This window comes from Leptodactylus fuscus, chromosome 3, assembly GCF_031893055.1.
Source record: "Leptodactylus fuscus isolate aLepFus1 chromosome 3, aLepFus1.hap2, whole genome shotgun sequence".
Taxonomy (NCBI): domain Eukaryota; kingdom Metazoa; phylum Chordata; class Amphibia; order Anura; family Leptodactylidae; genus Leptodactylus; species Leptodactylus fuscus.
Genome location: NC_134267.1, coordinates 68144130 through 68164712, shown reverse-complemented (window position 1 = coordinate 68164712; position 20583 = coordinate 68144130). Strand labels below are relative to the sequence as shown.

At 40.1% G+C, this 20583-nt stretch overlaps 1 protein-coding gene across 2 annotated transcripts in view; it reads left to right on the top strand.

Moving 5' to 3' along the window:
• ZDHHC14 (zDHHC palmitoyltransferase 14) overlaps positions 1–20583 on the top strand; it is a 75090-nt gene that overhangs the window by 36906 nt on the left and 17601 nt on the right. For both annotated transcript variants that reach the window (XM_075267711.1, XM_075267710.1), the window contains exons 3-9: positions 4179–4339; positions 4885–5043; positions 7076–7213; positions 14499–14547; positions 14948–15050; positions 16063–16172; positions 16335–16437. In XM_075267711.1, coding sequence (XP_075123812.1) covers positions 4179–4339; positions 4885–5043; positions 7076–7213; positions 14499–14547; positions 14948–15050; positions 16063–16172; positions 16335–16437 — 823 coding nt within the window. The remainder of the gene's footprint in view (positions 1–4178; positions 4340–4884; positions 5044–7075; positions 7214–14498; positions 14548–14947; positions 15051–16062; positions 16173–16334; positions 16438–20583) is intronic.

Below are 20583 nucleotides of genomic sequence, written 5' to 3'. Positions count from 1 at the left end.
TTTTTTCTTCTTTTTTGCATTTGGAAAAAAAAATATGGATGGTTCAATCTTTCCCTAATCCTCATCTGTGAAGACCGACTGGAGGGCAATTGATTTAGAGAGGAAGATGTCCAAGCCCAGCAAACGATAGCCTGACAAATGGAATGAGTAAGGGGTTTGGGAAGATCAGAGGTCTTACAATTTGGAAAAGCCCACCTCTGGAGTAAGGGATTTGATTAGTGCCAAAAAGACATTGCAACTTTATATTGTTGTTGTTGTTTTTCAGTAAAGATCTATGCATGAGATGTCAGTCTCTCACATGTCTGATATTGGTGACCTCCTCTCATGATCATTTATCAATACGTTTAGCCCATAGTAGTGCACAAATAAAAATATATGGTTATTAGCAGCAGTCTCTGTTTCTAAGATCAATAAATGTCCCAGCAGATTTACCCATAATATGGTTCATGTTGGCTTCTAGTAGTAAGAGCGCAATCCTTTGAAAGCCCTCACTTTGATGACTCTTAGTCTTAAGACTTAATACAAGCCCCAGGTATGATCATGGACTCTTTGAAGCTCTTACTAGACTTGGTGTTTGAACTATAAGGTCATGTATGTATCAAGTAACAGATATTTTACGGTCTGACAAATGACTTTTGTTCTGGCTTCAGTTAAATGGAAGTTAAGGAGTTCCTCGTGATGGCGGTTTAAGAACTTTGGATCTCACTTTTCACAATTGGATGCAGAGCAGTCTGTGATGTTACCTGATAGGGATAATCATTACCAGCAGAGTACTGTAGAGCTGCTATAAATAAGGATATGCATCCTTTGATATCAAACACTGATGTGTTGTGATTCTATAGTAAGCCTACTGATCCTTCAGTGTGTTATATATTTCACATGAAGACTCCCTTTTAGATGTTCATTGCAGTTTTGTGCTCTAAGGCCCGACTCTCTGAACTCTTGAGAAGCCTTTTTTTTTTTTTTATCACAGTTCTTGATACCAGAAGTGACTTGCTTAACAATTTTTGTTTATTTTTTAATTTTCCATATTCTATATAGTGTGCAGTTTTCACTCTGGCCACTAAACCTAATAATAGACTGACACAGGCAGCATAAGGGTGAGTGTACACCTTCTGGTAATCGCCTATGGTTAAAAAAAAAAAAAAACAAAAAAAAAAAAAAACTGATGCTGAATAGAGATGAGTGAGTACTGTTCGGATCAGCCGATCCAAACCGCACGCTCGCATAGAAATGAATGGACGTAGCCGGCACGCGGGGGGTCAAAGTGGAAGTACCAGGTGCATCCATTCATTTCTATGGAGGGTGCTGTTCGGATCGGCTGATCCGAACAGTACTCACTCATCTCTAATGCTGAAGGCTTTATAAACCCCATCCACTGTGCATAAAACTGGCCTAATGGGGATTATTACATCATTGTTCTTGGGTTTCTTCGCTTATTTTGTAAACGTGATTGGTGTGTGTTGTCTGTGGAAATATTATAAACTGCTTGTGACAGTTGTGTAGTGTGTGTGTGTGTATATGTATGTGTGTGTGTGTGTGTGTATATATATATATATATATATATATATATATATATATCTATCTATCTATATCTCTACAGTATGTCAGTGGTATGGGCCAAGTGCCCTGTAAATATACTGCTATTGACCAGCGCTCCCTTCTCTGCGTATTGCCTGTGTCATGGCTAAGCTGCTTTGTTCTAATACCTGTGAATTCATTGTACGGTTTAGCTCATTTCTTTGGCTTAGATGGAGTCCATCACAGTAAGAAGACTTCATACAGAATGAGCGTCTACTTAGACACAAGTAACTGTGAGAGCTCCAGGTTTTATTAGTAGAGAAGGCATGTTTATCCATGATATATGATCATGTGATCATGGGCTTCAGCATGCCAAATTATTTATACTAAGAGGTCGGCGACATCCATAGTAAGGGTAGCGGTGTGCTGCCAAGTTCCAGGCTCAGATCCTGTGTCACTGGGATATTTGTACAACACTGAGCCACTGTAGGTGACTTCTGCTCTATAGCCATGGATAGAAGTGATGTGCCTATCAGCAGTGATTTAGTATCCAGTATATCACTAGAATATTCACAGCCCAGGTATGGACATAAAGTGACTTCTAGTGTTACTTGACTACAGTTTTAGCCAAATACAGGAAAACTATAGTTGTGCTTCTAACAATTTTATGTGGGAATATTTTGATGCTTAGTATCTTTATTGCGTGATGTCTAAAAATCTGCAAGTACCCCATAAGACTGAAACTTTAAGAATGATACACATTGTAGCAGATTTATTAATCCTGTTTTTCATAAAAATATTACTGCCACATTTTTATATAAGTTTATCTCCTATGGATGATGCTAATGATAAAATAGACAGCCTAAAGATACAAGACATTTAAGTTTCTTCCACCTGTGACTTAGCTTACTGTGCGCCAAATTCTTTGGAACACTCAATTATAGCTAGGGCTGGGTGATTTAACCTAAAAATAAAATCTAGATTTTTTTTTTTTTTTACCAAAGTTTTGTCTGATTTTTCTTTATTTTGAATCTTTTTCATAAACTTATTCAGTGAGTTGCGCGAGAGTAATCTGATATTTGTCCTTGTTCTGCCACCAGGCTACTGACTACAGCGAAAGATCTGGTGATCTGGAGAAAGCCTGCATGAAATATAAGCCCAGCCTTAGAGTCTGAATCTCAATCCCACTTCTTTGAAATGGCGAATTATTTGAATTAGTTTAGCAATTGCACATTCCTAGTTCAATCCCAAGTCGCATCCCATGACATCTGAATACATAATCCGTATGGTAGGCCAGTTTTGGTTTTTGTACACAATTTAACCTATTCTGGATATAGATTATATTATAGAGGGCGGTCCCTCTCTTGTTCTGCAAGGACAATACTGGTAAGTCCTTGCAGTTCTCAGAAGCTGCACAAGATCGATGTAACTACAGCCGGAGCTCCCCTAGAGAAGGCAGGGATGGTTTATTACCGTTATTATGAATGAGCGCTGTATATGCAGCTATGGCCACCGCGATGATGCTGCTTCCCTCTGACACGGCAGTCACATGATTCCCCCCTCCCTTCCCAGATCAGAGTCTGTTAGAGCAGCAGTGTCCTACAGGATCCAGATCAGCTCTGTATTAACGTACAGGAGTCTGTATTCCTCCTGCAACTGGGGCTAAATGTTCCAGTCCCAGTTACAGAAATCAGCCCCCACCCCACCAAAAAATAAAAAACTGATCAGATATCCCTAAAGGTCTAATTTGACACAATGTAAAAAAAAAAATAAACATTTTTTTTTAAAATGAATAGAAAAGTAAATTATAAATTAATTTAAAAAAAAAAAGTCAAGAACACACCTTTCTACAGGTTGTAGGCCCACTCCTGACATCACACAAAATACAAATTACTGTAACTGAGAGGAAAAACTATTTTATAAAGTTTAGTAGCGCTCTGTTTTGTTTTTTCTTAAAGTGAAAGACACTTTCCCTCCTCTTTTGTTTATATTTTCCCAGATATCAAAAAAATTAAAACACATGCAAAAATAAAAACCTAAAAATAAAGCTTTATTAAAAAATACTGACACACTGAAAAAAATAACACAAGTGATTAAAAATGTTAAAGCTCTCAAAACCACACATACAAAAAACCCCAAAAATGAGTCTAGTGCTGAACCACAAATTGACCGTTACAGAAGTGGTTACGCCAGAATTCTGGCACAATGGGCTTGAGCGTCTGAGCCCCAAAGATCACAAACTAAGAGAATATTGAACTCTATTGTGCTGGTTTATGCAATGTATGACGTGTAAGAGGGACGTGGAAGGTTTTACTTCCCAGAAAGCCAATCACGAGTTCTAAGAAAAAGATTTTTGAGTTCAAATGTTGATCCAAAGATTTATTCTGAAGGAATTTTTTACCATAATATAGTGCAATTGGCCGTCTACTTTAGATATCTGACCGCAGAAGACTCCAGAAACTAGTAAAGTCATTTGGTAAACCTATTTCACTGACTTTCCATTTGTTTTTGTTGTCTATTGTGATAAGATATCGTAATGTAGCAGTTTAACCATTTGCAGTTCTGCTGAGATCTCCTATATCTGTAGGTCTAGTTAATGCTATCCTAAGCCTGCCTGACTTGAAGAAATACTTTAACTATTGTCATTTTCTTTGCAGTTGTCCTTATTTAGCAGTGAAGATTACTCCTGCAATACCTGTAATAGGTGGAATCCTTGTCTTTTTTGTGATGGGGACGTTACTAAGGACAAGTTTTAGTGATCCAGGTGTTCTTCCACGTGCCACTCCAGATGAAGCAGCAGATTTGGAAAGACAAATAGGTAAATAGTAATTAGCATTACATATAGATATTCTCTATATATCTGTTACGTCTGGAATTTTAGTAGTGCGGGTCAGAATCCCCTCTACAAGGTAGTGTGATTATTGCTTTATAACCTGCACATGTCAGCACTGGACCGGTGTCTTTGTCTGCGCCAAACCCAATAAAAAAACACATCCAGTGCTGAAATGCTTGAAATCTCTTTATAGCAATTAAAATGTCAGCATTAGAGATGAGCGAACACTGTTCGGATCAGCCGATCCGAACAGCACGCTCCCATAGAAATGAATGGAAGCACCTGTGACGCCGGCCGGCCGCCGGCAAAGTCCGCGTCACAGGTGCTTCCATTCATTTCTATGGGAGCGTGCTGTTCGGATTGGCTGATCCGAACAGTGTTCGCTCATCTCTAGTCAACATCACATTTTTATTTGGTTATGTTTTTTTTTTTTTTTCTCTCTCATTAGTTTCTTATATATATTATAAAAATGTATTCTGGACACTGAAAGGACTTGGGTGAACATTTTCTCTGTACTTTGTTTTTCACAGATGTTGCAAATGGGTCAACTTCAGGTGGATATCGGCCTCCTCCCAGAACGAAAGAAGTTGTCATAAATGGCCAAACGGTGAAACTAAAATACTGTTTTACCTGCAAAATCTTCCGCCCCCCACGTGCCTCACACTGCAGCTTATGTGACAACTGTGTGGGTGAGTATTTTTAGGGAAAAACCCACAATAGCAAAGAATGTGCCATTTATGCGCCAGATCTTGGATGTTTTGCAATGTGCTGGTGCAAATAAACAGCACTTGTGTATTGAAGTGAAACAAGGCCTACGCCTGGAAATTCTGCAGTACCGCACTATGTAGTCATGTGCAATGTGATGTCATGTACGAGGTACCTGTTTGTTTGCACCTGGATTGTATAATGTCAGTAAGTATATACACAGCTCACACAAAACTACCACACTACATCCAGTCAGTACAGTCGCTTTTCTAACATTGCTTCTGTGTGGAGGATTTATTGACAATGGCCTCTGCTTTCACCAGTTTTTGGTTACATTGCTGATGTATTATTGAACCTTGTAAATCACTGAACTGTTTTATTCTCCAGAAGCTATCAGTTTTTAGGCTAGATGTCATACCAAAAATGTAAGCAAAAATGAAATGTTTTATTTTCCCCACAATGGTTGTAAAAATAAAAGTCTTATTTCATAATAAATAATTGACAAAGTGGAAAATCAAAATGTATTTAGTAAAATAGAAATGAGGGAACACTGCCTGAATAGTCAGTGAGCAAAGTAACTGTCGTCTGGAGAAAGCTGGAATAATCAGGTGGGGAATTTACTCGTGTCCAGGGCTTGCAGATTACTACTCAGGATTAAAGGGATTGTCCATTGTTTACTATGTTGCTGTAATGTCCTGCTGCAAACACTGGTCTTGCTTCACTTTTGGGTTGATTTTCAAACCAGAAAGGTAGACTAGACCTCCATTCCCTCTCTCCCCCCTTACCCCAAACCTCTCCATATCTTCATATGCATTTGGTTGTGTGGTTAACTTGCTACTGAATCGGAGACGGGGCTGACTTGGCTTTTGCATTGATCTGTGCAGCCACCGATCTTCAAGGTGTGTCACAAGTTATGCGCCAGCATGGAGGAGGCAAATCTTCCTTTACGTCTGTACCAACACTGAATTATAGTGGGACCACTGCTATAGCAGAACATCAGGGTAGCTATGGTATTGAAATGGCTCCATAACTGGGTCCTACTTTTATTTAAAAAAATTTGTCTAGAATTGTTTAAACTGAAGGGACGATGTTAATCTGTAGCAACACAAGTGTTCTTCTAGTTTTGAGGCAGTGGGTGATAAGTTTTAGGCTGGGGTTATGCATTGATTTTGGCTGCTACTACTGTTGTGTGACCAAAGGATTGCTGTCTAAGCTTGCAACACGTGCACTAATGCAGGTGGAAGGTGGATCCCATTGTAAACTCTGTCACTGACAGGAATCATCCAAAATCATAATGTGATCTCAACCTAAAGATTTATGAGCCATCACCAGTAATGGTGACCACATAGAGATAAGGCATAATGGAAACATTTGTATTTGTTGCGTTTTCAAACCAACCTGGCCTGGTTTTGTCTTAGTCACTAAGGCAAAGCAGTGAAATGGTTAAGGCCTAAAGAATTTCTACACTTGAACCTCATTTGTATGTTTCTAAAACAATTTGTTCAAGGGTACTGTTCTTAGTACATGCAAGACTTTGTGTCTGTACAAAAAACAAAATGGTTTCCCCATGGAGAGGCTGCATACGGCCACCGGCGGTTATCTTAAAAAACCCATTCAAATGAATGGGTTTGAAGCTGACAGCCAGCAAGCCGTCACCTGTCCAGTTTTCCTGGGGATTAGGACGGAAACCCTGGGGCGAACAGCAGCGGTAGTGTGAACGGTCCCTAACTTTTCTGCCCCTTTTTTTCCCCTTAACTTTCTTTTTTTACTAAAATGCAGCACAAAAAAGTCCAACCATGGTGGACCTTCTGTACAGACTGTGGCAAATACAAAATATATCAAACTGATGTGAGTTGATATATTTTGTATTTGTTACATCCTACGCAGAAACACCCTTCCATATCCTTCTTACATAATGGCCTTGATCACTTTGACATTCATGCATGTTATTCCATAGATATACAACCATTGATTAATTCTATACCATATATCTTTTGTTTTTGCCTCTCATTTCAGAGCGCTTTGACCACCACTGTCCCTGGGTGGGAAACTGCGTGGGGAAAAGAAACTACAGATTTTTTTACATGTTCATTTTATCTCTGTCATTTCTGACGGTCTTTATATTTGCATTCGTTATCACGCACGTTATTCTTCGTAAGTATACCGGAGAATCCATGTTCTAGTTTAATTTACTTTTCATCACAATTTGTTTCTTGGTGGGTTTTATTTGCATGTGAAAGCTTGCATGGTATATTGGTATTTTAGACGCAATACTTAGGGCAGCAGTTGTTCTTTCAGCAATGTATGAGTCATTTCATAGCTTCACCCAGCTGTCTGGAAGTTACATCCTTATTACATTTGTAAGGAAGTGAACACGTATGGGTCTTGCCACTTTAACATATTTATTCTTCTGGTTGGCATATTGCGTTTAACAGTAGACTTGAGCCAGCTGACCTACTTTTTCTTAAAAGTACTGATGAATTTTTAATTCATTTTAATGTAGTCAACACCCAGCATTAATGACTTAGAATTTTCATTCTTTTATTACCCAGATTTCTGAAAGATTTTTCATTTTCTTCTGTATCTGAATAAGAAGTTATGCATAGTATATTTAAATACAATAGTGCACAAAACCCCAGTTCACGTAAGAATTATTCTATTACAACTACCGATGTGCATGTTAATAAGCAACATCATGAATATACATTATATTTGATGGGATTTTATGCCTTTAGCCCTGTAGCTTTTAAATAGCATATTCTCTTGTTCGCAGTGTGAGGGGGAAAGAAATTTTCTATTTTTTTCTTTTAACACTACATAATGTAGAGACAAACTGCTATGGAAGTTTCTTAGCCACTTGTTTCTGGGGTCCATGCAATGGTAGAATTTCTAGCAAACAATTCGGCATAGTACACAAAATCAAAACTGTCCATTTTTATAAATGCATAGTATGTTTTTAACATGATGAATGTCCTAATACATAATCTAAGATATGTTTTATTGGCAAGACATATTCAAAGTATTGTAGAGCGGGTGTCCTCAACATAGTATGCACCTGTGTAAAAGGGTATTTTCCCATTCTGAACTCAGGATATGCCATAAGTGTGTAATGGATACAGCTTTCACCTCTGGGGCCTGAATTGATTGTCCAAATGTGGGTGCCCCAGCCGCTGTCTCATGGCTGATGTGAGTATAGAGGTAGCTGCATGTGCAAATCTTCCACTTACACCTATAGAAATTCTAAAAATTGCCATGCCTACTTGCTGAGCTAATCTCAGAGCTCCCCTATAAGTGATTGTAGGAGATCTTGTATAAGTGGCTATCTTGCTACTTACTGCTGCCATGAGACAGGGGTCGAATGCATGTTATCAAGATCGATATACTCCTCTAAAGAGCCAGGTTTAGGTTATATTCATACGAATATGTCTGCTTCTCTGCCATGAAATCAGTGTCATCTGTTTTACATCCGTTCCATGTTGGTTTGTGTTTGTTTGTGAGTGTCATCTGTTTTGTATACATTTTTAATGGTCCGTTTTAATAAATATTTATAAAATTATAATATATAAATATATAATATATTTATGAATACATTTAAAAAAATTTACTCTGTTTTTACGTCCCTTTTAAAAATTGACCGACTGATTTCTATTGGGTTCAAATGGACAAATACAGGTGTAAAGATTTTTTATTTTTTTTATTTTAAACCAGCCGTTTTTATTTTTAAAAAAAATTAAAAAAAAAAATGCACATATGAAGAAAATGTTCATTTGGTCATTTTTCTGTTTTTAAAGTGTATCTATCTAGTAGTAGTCTCTTCTTAGAGAATTGTAGATGCATGCCAAATCTAAACTGTCTTTTGGTCTCTGTACGTCATTCTGCATGCCATTTAAAAGTACATACATTTTGTTTTGATGCCTGCTGAATGGGTGGACTCTTCTTCATCTAATAATGGTAGTGTACTCTGAGATAGGGAAATGTATTCCCATGTCTGCTATCCCTTCCGGTCTCGCAGCATGCAGCCTTAAAGGGATTTGTCATTACAGAAGCCTATTCCCTATCCTTAAGATAGGAGATAAGTGTCAGATCGATGGTGGATCTGTCTATGGGGACCTCCAGCGATCAAGAGACTAGGGGTCTCAAAGTGCCCCCGCATCCTTCATGTCAATACAATCCCAGTGTGCTTGCCCTACCAGCACTCCATTTACATCTATGGAGTTCCTGGGATTGCGGTCCCAGAAGCTCCAAAATAGTGAAATGAGTGCCAGGTGGGCAAGTACACTGGCACTTCATTCATATGGAGGAGTTGGACCCCCAGCAGTCTGACACTTATCCCCATCCTAAGGGGAAAAACCTGAAGCTGCATCCAGCGCTCCTCTCTCGTCTATTTACTGTATTACTCTAGATGGATTTTATGGTGATTGAGGAGGTTTCTGAACGTTAAACAGCCTGCAGGCAGGGACAGGAGAACTACAGGCTGTTGGAAGGTGAGAAAGATGGTATTTTCCCCTAATAAGTTCTAAAGCTTCAGGAGTTCACTTCTATTATGTTACATCATGAACAAGGATAGGTGGGAGTTAAATACAATGGCAAAAACGTAAGTTGGCAGTGTTTGCATGATCTGGCACCAGGGGAACAAAATGAGTCAAATAATCATTCTGGGGTCTCAAAGTAAGTTCAACTACCAAGATTTCCATCTCCACAAAGTAAATGTTCTTATTATGTTGGGTGTACAATACAATAATATAATAATACAATAATATAATAGTCCTAAAAATAATGGATCCATCTAAGGAAGTCTAATATAAATAGCAAAGGCCACAAGACAATAAGGCAGTTCTTTCCTACTGCTGTGTCTGGTAGTAATTGTGGTGTTTACTCCAGTTGACATTCTGTATCTTAGATACCTCACCATTGTATCCACACTGTATTTCTCTGTATTTTAGATTAGTATTTTGTATGTATTTTTAATACAGTGTCATTATCTAATACATACTCACCGGCCACTTTATTAGGTACACCATGCTAGTAACGGGTTGGACCCCCTTTTGCCTTCAGAACTGCCTCAATTCTTCATGGCATAGATTCAACAAGGTGCTGGAAGCATTCCTCAGAGATTTTGGTCCATATTGACATGATGGCATCACACAGTTGCCGCAGATTTGTCGGCTGCACATCCATGATGCGAATCTCCCGTTCCACCACATCCCAAAGATGCTCTATTGGATTGAGATCTGGTGACTGTGGAGGCCATTGGAGTACAGTGAACTCATTGTCATGTTCAAGAAACCAGTCTGAGATGATTCCAGCTTTATGACATGGCGCATTATCCTGCTGAAAGTAGCCATCAGATGTTGGGTACATTGTGGTCATAAAGGGATGGACATGGTCAGCAACAATACTCAGGTAGGCTTTGGCGTTGCAACGATGCTCAATTGGTACCAAGGGGCCCAAAGAGTGCCAAGAAAATATTCCCCACACCATGACACCACCACCACCAGCCTGAACCGTTGATACAAGGCAGGATGGATCCATGCTTTCATGTTGTTGACGCCAAATTCTGACCCTACCATCCGAATGTCGCAGCAGAAATCGAGACTCATCAGACCAGGCAACGTTTTTCCAATCTTCAATTGTCCAATTTCGATGAGCTTGTGCAAATTGTAGCCTCAGTTTCCTGTTCTTAGCTGAAAGGAGTGGCACCCGGTGTGGTCTTCTGCTGCTGTAGCCCATCTGCCTCAAAGTTCGACGTACTGTGCGTTCAGAGATGCTCTTCTGGCTACCTTGGTTGTAACGGGTGGCTATTTGAGTCACTGTTGCCTTTCTATCAGCTCGAACCAGTCTGACCATTCTCCTCTGACCTCTGGCATCAACAACGCATTTCCGCCCACAGAACTGCCGCTCACTGGATGTTTTTCTTTTTCGGACCATTCTCTGTAAACCCTAGAGATGGTTGTGCGTGAAAATCCCAGTAGTTCAGCAGTTTCTGAAATACTCAGACCAGCCCTTCTGGCACCAACAACCATGCCACGTTCAAAGGCACTCAAATCACCTTTCTTCCCCATACTGATGCTCGGTTTGAACTGCAGAAGATTGTCTTGACCATGTCTACATGCCTAAATGCACTGAGTTGCCGCCATGTGATTGGCTGATTAGAAATTAAGTGTTAACGAGCAGTTGGACAGGTGTACCTAATAAAGTGGCCGGTGAGTGTATGTTCTTATTTGTTGGCCTTTTTCTACTCTTTGGTCTATTTTGACTATAGTCTAATTTTGGGGTTCATCTCCATTTTCCTGAATGGAAAATGAATTGCATCACCAGATGCATTCCATGGTCCAGAGTGATTGCTTCTGATAAGTGCACATTTTTTTTTATTAATACTGGACAATAATATGGATTGGCCTATTGATTTGTCTATAAAATGGAATATAGTATAGACTAACACTGGAATATAACCCAATATTGCATTTACAGTCCAACTGTAGCATCTGTTGTGGCAACATTGCACAGTTGAAAGAATCTTACCTTAAATGACATAAAAAGGTGAGACAACTGCACTGTAAGGGCTAGTTCACACGGAGTTCCACGTGTACACATTCAGTTGTGGCTGCCGCGACGGGATTCTGGTGCAGTGCACTGGCATCCTGTCGTGGCATTCCACTCCGGATTAGGCCCAAATGAATGGGCCAGAGCCTCGGAATCCGCAGCAAGATAGGGCAGCTCCTTCTTTTTTCCGCTAATGGCTAGTGTAAAAAAGAAGCGAGTGGCTCCCATTGACCTCATTTTCGGCAGCGGATTTTAAGGCGGATTCCGCGTCAAAATCTGCTGCCAAAAATGGTCAATGGGAGCCACCCCCTTCTTTCCAACTTCCCTGTGTGAACTAGCCCTAAGGAGGACCTTTTTCCACTAATTCAAGTTCTGAGCATCTGTAAATGGACGGCCCTCCACCGATTCCTGCACCGTTGGAATTTTCTCTAGCTCTCACCATTTCAAGCGTAGTTAGTTTTGGTGCTTAATATGCTACGTAAGCTCTGTAACGTGAGAAAAGCAGTGTCAGGCAGTGGGTGTGATTCAGATCTCCAATCACAGGCAGCCGGTGTCAGTGTAGAATCACACTCTTTACCTACTCTTTCCTGACACCGCCCACCTGACAGTAAAGAGCCTCAATAGCATATCAGGCACCAAAACTAGCAGCATCAATTGCTTGGGAGCGTTAGGGGCTACATAATAAATTCCAACCATTCCAGAATCTGTGGAGAAGGAGCTACAGTGTTGGCCAAAAGTATTGGCACCCCTGCAATTCTGTCAGATAATACTCATTTTCTTCCAGAAAATGATTGCAATCACAAATTCTTTGGTATTATTATCTTCATTTAATTTGTCTTCAATGGAAAACCACAAAAACAATTGTCAAAAAGCCAAATTGGATATAATTCCACACCAAACCTAAAAAAGGGGGTGGACAAAAGTATTGGCACTGTTTGAAAAATCATGTGATGCTTCTCTAATTTGTGTAATTAACAGCTCCTGTTACTTACCTGAGGCACCTAACAGGTGGTGGCAATAAATAAATCATACTTGCAGCCAGTTGAAATGGATTAAAGTTGACTCAACCTCTGTCCTGCGTCCTTGTATGTATCACATTGAGCATGGAGAAAAGAAAGAAGACCAAAGAACTGTCTGAGGACTTGAGAAGCAAAATTGTGAGGAAGCATGAGCAATCTCAAGGCTACAAGTCCATCTCCAAAGACCTGAATGTTCCTGTGTCTACCGTGCGCAGGGTCATCAAGAAGTTTAAAGTCCATGGCACTGTGGCTAACCTCCCTAGATGTGGACGGAAAAGAAAAATTGACGAGAGATTTCAACGCAAGATTGTGCAGATGGTGGATAAAGAACCTCGACTAACATCCAAACAAGTTCAAGCTGTCCTGCAGTCCAAGGGTACAACAGTGTCAACCCATACTATCCGTCGGCGTCTGAATGAAAAGGGACTGTATGGTAGGATACCCAGGAACACCCCACTTCTTACCCAGAGACATAAAAAAGCCAGGCTGGATTTTGCCAAAACTTACCTGAGAAAGCCAAAAACGTTTTGGAAGAATGTTCTCTGGTCAGATGAGACAAAAGTAGAGCTTTTTGGGAAAAGGCATCAACATAGAGTTTACAGGAAAAAAAAGAGGCCTTCAAAGAAAAGAACACGGTCCCTACAGTCAAACATGGCGGAGGTTCCCTGATGTTTTGGGGTTGCTTTGCTGCCTCTGGCACTGGACTGCTTGACCGTGTGCATGGCATTATGAAGTCTGAAGACGGCCAACAAATTTTGCAGCATAATGTAGGGCCCAGTGTGAGAAATTGGGTCTCCCTCAGAGGTCATGGGTCTTCCAGCAGGACACTGACCCAAAACACACTTCAAAAAGCACTAGAAAATGGTTTGAGAGAAAGCACTGGAGACTTGTAAAGTGGCCAGCAATGAGTCCAGACCTGAATCCCATAGAACACCTGTGGAGAGATCTCTTGATGGCAGTTTGGAGAAGGCCCCCTTCACATCTCGGGGACCTGGAGCGGTTTGCCAAAGAAGAATGGTCTAAAATTCCAGCAGAGCCTTGTAAGAAACTCATTGATGGTTACCGGAAGCGGTTGTTCACAGTTATTTTGTCTAAAGGTTGTGCTACCAAGTATTAGGCTGAGGGTGCCAATACTTTTGTCCAGCCCATTTTTGGAGTTTTGTGTAAAATGATCAATGATTTGACTTTTTTTTTTCATTCTCTTTTGTGTTTTTTCATTGCAAGCAAAATTAAATGAAGATAATAATACCAAAGAGTTTGTGATTGCAATCATTTTCTGGAAGAAACTGAGTATTATCTGACAGAATTGCAGGGGCGCCAATACTTTTGGCCAACACTGTATGGATTGATCTAATGGGTTGGACTGGTCAGAGGTGGTGAAAAGTGTAAAGGGGCCGTTCACATGGCAGAAATTTAAGAAGGGGACTTTCCTTACCTTTGGGCATGCTCTAAAGCTGCCCCTCACTTATACAATACATAAATGTTGTGGATTATTGCTTGAAAGGGTTTAGACAAAGATTTATGAATGTTAGTTACTAAATAAATACTAAAAATGAAATTTTTTAATTTTGTATAACTCTTCTTTGACTTTACCTACTATATTTGCATCACCTTTTTTACCTTCTACCTCTGAGTAATTAAGAAAATTTTGTATACAGTTTTTGCACACTCACTTTTTCTAAGCTTGTTTTTATTTTTGGAATGACATAAATATTTCAAATTTTGGCCTAGGTTTAGATGCTGTGTCCTAAACCAGAGCAGGTTCTAACAAAACAGATGTATATGAAGTAATAAATGTAGGCCAATATCTAAGGTTCTTTGTCTCTGCTTTATTACATGTATCTTTTTTTTTTTTTTTTTTTTTTTTTCCTCTTTAGGCTCTCAACAATCAGGATTTCTCAATGCCTTAAAGGACAGCCCTGCAAGATATCCTTTACAAGATTACTTACTAAAATATATTAATGTTCAGAAAATGTGTAGTTTTACATTTCTTTGACTTGCATTTCAAATAATATGGGATGTTTCATATTTTAGTCTTATTTTATATGCAGAGGAATTTTAAAATTTTTCTTAATTTAGCAGTCTGCCTTTGCAGGGATCTCAGAATTTTGGGAAAGAGATTTATTTATTTTTTTCCTCCTTTGCTATTGACTAATAATACAGGCAGTGTCTTACTTTACTGCTTTCTTTGAGCATATGGGTTGTCCCTTGTGATCTTGTCAGACAACCAATGTTCTGCCTGAGCTAGAGAATAGTTTATTAAGTAACCCATATGAATGTTGAGTGTTTCTCGAATAACTTGCATCTTCCTTGACTTGTATTTCACTGTCCTGGAAGCAGTGGTGTGTTTCTTTTCTGTTTGGTCAATTGTTGGCTTGTCGGGTTTCCACACATATTTGATCAGTTCAAATCAAACTACAAATGAAGATGTGAGTACAGAAATTGTGCCATGGATTATTTTGTTGTACTATACATAGACTGTCATCACCCTAGATATACTCCTAGTTAGCTATGATTAAGGTCATCAATGGGTACTTGATGATTAAAGGGGATGTTTAACTTGATCCTCCAAACAGGTTATCACTAAAGAGATCCGTGAGATCTTCTGAATCATCCCTCACTGTTTACTAGTTCATATTATGCATATGTGCAATGTAATTACAATTTCGTCCAATAGAAGTAAATGGAATCGAGTACGACGTGGTCTAAACTGTGTAGAGGTCACTGCATTAGTGCGGGCACCCCAACCCTTCAAACAGCCTGTGTTGGACCCCCACTTACCTTATTGATCTATACGGTGGACTTATGCTGCTTATTGGGGAGCTCATTCAGATTGAAATGCTTTCAGGTTTTTTTTTGTTAGTTCTCGATAACATCCTCTACAGTGAAGTGGAACAACTCAAAAGCCTGAGGTGTTTCAGATCACTGTCCTAACCTTGGAATCGGGCCAGAAGCCTGTGATTTGTCACTAAAAGGCCCACTCTCTGGATGTTGATATAACACATCCATTCCAGTGGTTTAGTGCTTGATATTTTACTATTTTATCCTATTTTTTTAACTTGCACCTCAGTTCCTTGATGCCCCAGTTTAGACTGCCGTGGTCCCCTCGGAGTTCTGTTTCTTGTTGTCTCTTGACCACACAGAGCTTTGAGCTGCCCATTACTGGCTGAGGTGGAGAACTGCTCTGGCCAGTGACTTAAAAAAATAAATAACAATGTTACTACATATAGTTTTCAAGTTGAAAAACCACTTTATGTTCAAGTGATCAGGACAAAATGTTCTAGTTATAAATTTGTGAATCCGTTCTATTTACTATCCATATAGTATTGTACATGAATCCATTCAGACCAATTCTAAAGAGGTGATGCTGAATGTACAAACTGTGATATGTGTAGGACACACACTTTGCACCTTGTAAACCTTTTATTCTTCTTATTGCAGATTAAAGGTTCCTGGTCAAGTAAACGAGGGAAGGAAAACTATAACCCTTATAGCTATGGCAATATTTTCATGAATTGCTGTGCTGCTCTTTGTGGACCAATGAACCCGAGGTAAGGCTTCAGGATCTACTACTTCTGCCCAGCTCGAAAGCCTGGTAAATTATATAGTCAGACGTCCTTGCACCTGGTTCTTTGCTGACACTGTAGATGGGGAAGAAGGGTGGGGGTGAAAGATGTTTTGTCTACATAATTATTTCCTTATTGTCTTTCAAGCTTAATTGACCGCAGAGGAATTGTGCAAGCTGATATGGCACAGTCAGTCACACCATCCAATGGATTGACTATGTATGGTTCTACTCAATCCCAGAGCAATATGGTAAGATGAGCTAAGTATTACCTGAAAGTTACATATTCTACCTCATTTCAAGGGGTCTCCAGTATTTAAATTGCAATATAACTAAACTACTTTAGACCTTTGGTGCCGATTGAGTGTGAAGCTAGATCACGCTGTATTTGGTAATGCCATTGCGTTGATGGACAGACCAGACCAGGATTCTGTGCCATTTTAAGACTGTAAAACACATGTTCAGAATCCTAAACTGCTAAGTGTAGGACACAGAGCAAATAAAAGAGCTAACTGGATTATGTGATCACACAGATGTTCTGCTGTACTTTTGGATTTCATTACCTTCCATCTGGTCATATCCTGCACACAGGCATGCAGAAACAGCAGTAAAATCTTTTTTTTTTTTTTTTTTTTTTTTTTTTTTAATTCAGTGTTTGTGCTTTTTTTTTTTCTTCCCTTTTCTTCAGCTTTGTGAACTTTAACATTTTTGCATGTGAAGGGGGTAGCCCAAGATATAAAATAAAAGTGCAGTGCATGGAATGCTGTAAAATGTCAAACGAACATCTACTCTCTCCTTGCCTCTTATATTGCTTCACTTCAGTTCTCATCACTGGATATGGCACTATAGGGTTGGTTTTTTTCCCTTGCGAGTCAGTGCCTCCTTTTCTGAGATATCCCTTCCTTCCTCTTTGGAGCAAGGAAAGTGTTCCTGGAGCCCCAGAGAGATAATTTGCATATTAAAAAAGGCAATCTCTCAGCGATATGGAAACTGGATCACCAGAGGAAAAACAGTTTGATTCAGGTGACCCTAACCCATCTAGGGGCTGGGATCTGGTGATAGGCTCCCTTAATGCTTTATATAGTTATGTAATAGATCTTCCTTAAGTGGGAATAGAATTTTCATTATCTCCGTCGGCTTCTGTTCTTTGCCCCTTCTTCTTTGTTTCCAGCACAGTTGGAATTTATTTTCTAGCCTCCACTATTCCTGAACAATCGGTACAGTTATTTTTTTTTGCTGCCTGTAATGTGATTTAGACTCCAGTACTGTCAATTGAGTTGTACTGGGCATGAGTACGTGGTTGGAGAGTTCTAGATCACGGACCCTTGCCTGATCTTGAACAAGACAACCCACTTGACAGTGGAGAGCTAAGATGGTATATCTGGGCATCAGTCTATTCTGTTAATTGCTTGGGATCTATGCAGGCTAGAAAAAAAAATTGCAGTTAAACCAGAATCAAGGTATTTGTGCCTATAATGGTTTGCAAAGAAGTGAAGCTGGTAAAATGTCCTCTCTTAAATAGGTTGCTGTGAAGTGGCAAGTGAGTTAAGTGTATGAAGAACCTTCTTTTCATAAACTTTGTATCAAAATAGCGAGCAGAGCCTGAAAACCCTTGCTAAATATACTGACCCTGTTAAGGTGAAAGACACATTTTGCATATACTCTGAGCTTTTCCCAACATGTATGCCAAATGTAAGTTTTAATATGAGGACAGAGCAGAGCCTAAGCTCATCTCCCAAAATAAATCAGTGAAAAGTTTTAAAGGGGCTCTATCAGCAAAATTATGCTGTATGAGCCCCACATATGCCTGAATAGCCTTTAAAATGGCTATGCAGGCACCGCTAATCTTATTTTAACACCCCCCCACCCCCGTTTTAAAATAATACCTTTCAAATGATATTTACCTGTGCATGGGGGGCAGTCCTGCACTGTCCGACATCACCTTGCTGTCACGCCTTCCTCTTCTTTATTCTTTCAGCGACGTCCTCCTGTTCTGGCTCTTCCCCGCCTTGATCTTCTGTTCTTCCGGTGGGTTGTGTACAAATCCCGCGCGTGCGCAGTATCGCTCCATCCGGAGCGCCACTGCGCAAGTGCCGGCGCCATTTTTGTTGTAGTTCTAAGTAACCCTTAGAACTACACGAGCGTAGCGTACTGCACATGCGCAGTACGCCCTCGAACTTCTTCATTCCGGAAGAAAAGATGAAGGCGTGGAAGAGCAAGGACTGGAGAGAGTCACCGAAGAAAGAAGGCGGTGGCGTGGCAGAAGATGACGTCGGACCGTGCATCACCGCCCAGCGTGCACGATAGGTATAATTTATATATATGTTTTTATGGTTTTATTTTAAAACGCGGGGGAGGGGGGGGGCAGGGGATGTTTTAATATAAGATTAGCGGTGCCTGAATAGCCTTTTTAAAAGCTATTCACACATATGTGGGGCTCATACAGCATGATTTTGCTGATAGAGCCCCTCAAGGCTGGCTATACATGTTAGACAAGGGCTTTCAAGTTGAAGTGTAGCATTCTTTTCCAAGTTCTATACAATATAAATTTATTGCTAAATATCTCCCCCCCCCAGTGGCCCACTTGGTAGACTGTCCCCCTCTAGCAGTGGCCCCAATACTCTTCTCATTGCTCCCAGTCGCAATCTCTTCCCCTGCTGCAGGCACATATGTCACAGCTGTGCACCTGGAGCAGGGAAAGAGAGCGGGCATTGCCAGGGTGTAGCGTTAAGTATATACAATGAAGCTGTCAGAAACTTGCAGACTTAGGGATTCTTTTGCTGGGTCGTGGTAAACGGTTGTGGGCTGCAGATTTCAGCCTTGGGGGTCACGTGGACTGCGTATTTTTGAGGCCCCTGTGTCAGAGAGAAGGTTAATGGTTTGAACCACCATTGAACAAGCAGTTGTCTGTTGAAAATACATTCCGTTGATACATATTAGCTAAAAAGTCTTTGGTTTTTGCCTGGTGTCACTGAAAAAGTAAACTGTGTTCTAGAAAAAAAATCTTTCATTCTGTTGAACAAAACTTTCATAATGTCAACATGCAGGTTATGGTGTCATTAATAGAGTAAAACAATCGTGGGATAAATACTGTGGCTGAAAGTGACAATTTTTATTAACTTTTAACTTTTAATATTGGTACTTAAAATAGGATTCTAAAATCACCCATCACCTAAATACACATGGTGCTCAGGGGTAGATAGATTGGAGGTATGTCCATATAATAAGGACCATACTATTAATAATTGCCTCCACTATCCCTGTTACACCACTACACACCCCTAAATGCAAGCAGGGGTTAAACTTGTATGGTCAGTAGCTTAGTTTTAGCTCAGACCTGATTGCAAGTACGGCTGGACTATTTCTAACATCCTAGCCAATAGTGTTTTTGCAGAAAAATTAAAGTCCTGCTCCCAGCATATTCCCCTCAACGCGTTTTTTTTTTTTTCTTAAAGCCGAAAAAATCCACCCCTTTTTGACACTGGAATTATAGATACTTTTGAACAGTTGGTCACAAAAGAGTTAGCAGCATTGGGTTCCCAATATCACCCCATCCGGAACAACTTGACTCGTAGCCAGTTGGAGGCCCTAAAGGGGTTAGAAATGGATACATCCATTGTAATTAAACCCTCAGATAAGGGGGGAAACATCATCATTATGGATCGCGATAAGTATAAAACTATGTGTTATGACATACTCAACTACCCCCAAGCATATCGTGTACTAGAAAGGGATCCAACTGAGTTGTTTATGAATGAACTTATTACACTATTAGACAAGGCTTTGAATGATGGGGTAATTTCGTATACTGAATGGGAATTTATGATGCCCAAAAAACCGGTGGTACCTACCTTCTATTGTCTCCCTAAACTACATAAAGGGGTGTCCCCCCTTAAAGGGAGACCAATAGTTTCAGGAATCAACAGCATCTCTACAAACATTAGTGTGTACGTTGATAGAATATTGAGGCCATTTGTCTTCTCTTTACCATCTTTTACAAGAGACACAATGGATGTACTCAGGAGGCTGGATGGTATAACCTTCCCAAGTGGCACACTCATCGCCAGTTTGGATGTTGAGGCGCTCTACAGCTCCATACCCCATGATAAGGGGTGTGGGGCTGTAGGGCGCTTCTTAGAGACACGTGGGGGCCCACATGCCCAGCACAGTCAATTTGTGCTGGATCTCCTACAGTTTATTCTGAAACGTAATTATTTTACGTATGACGGCCGCTCCTTCCTCCAGACCGTCGGGACTGCGATGGGCAGTCCCGCTGCACCAACTTTTGCAAATTTATATCTGGGATGGTGGGAGGAGCGGTGCGTTTTTTCTGAGGATATGGAAATATGGACGTCAATGGTGCAGATGTGGCTTAGATATATTGACGACATTTTGAT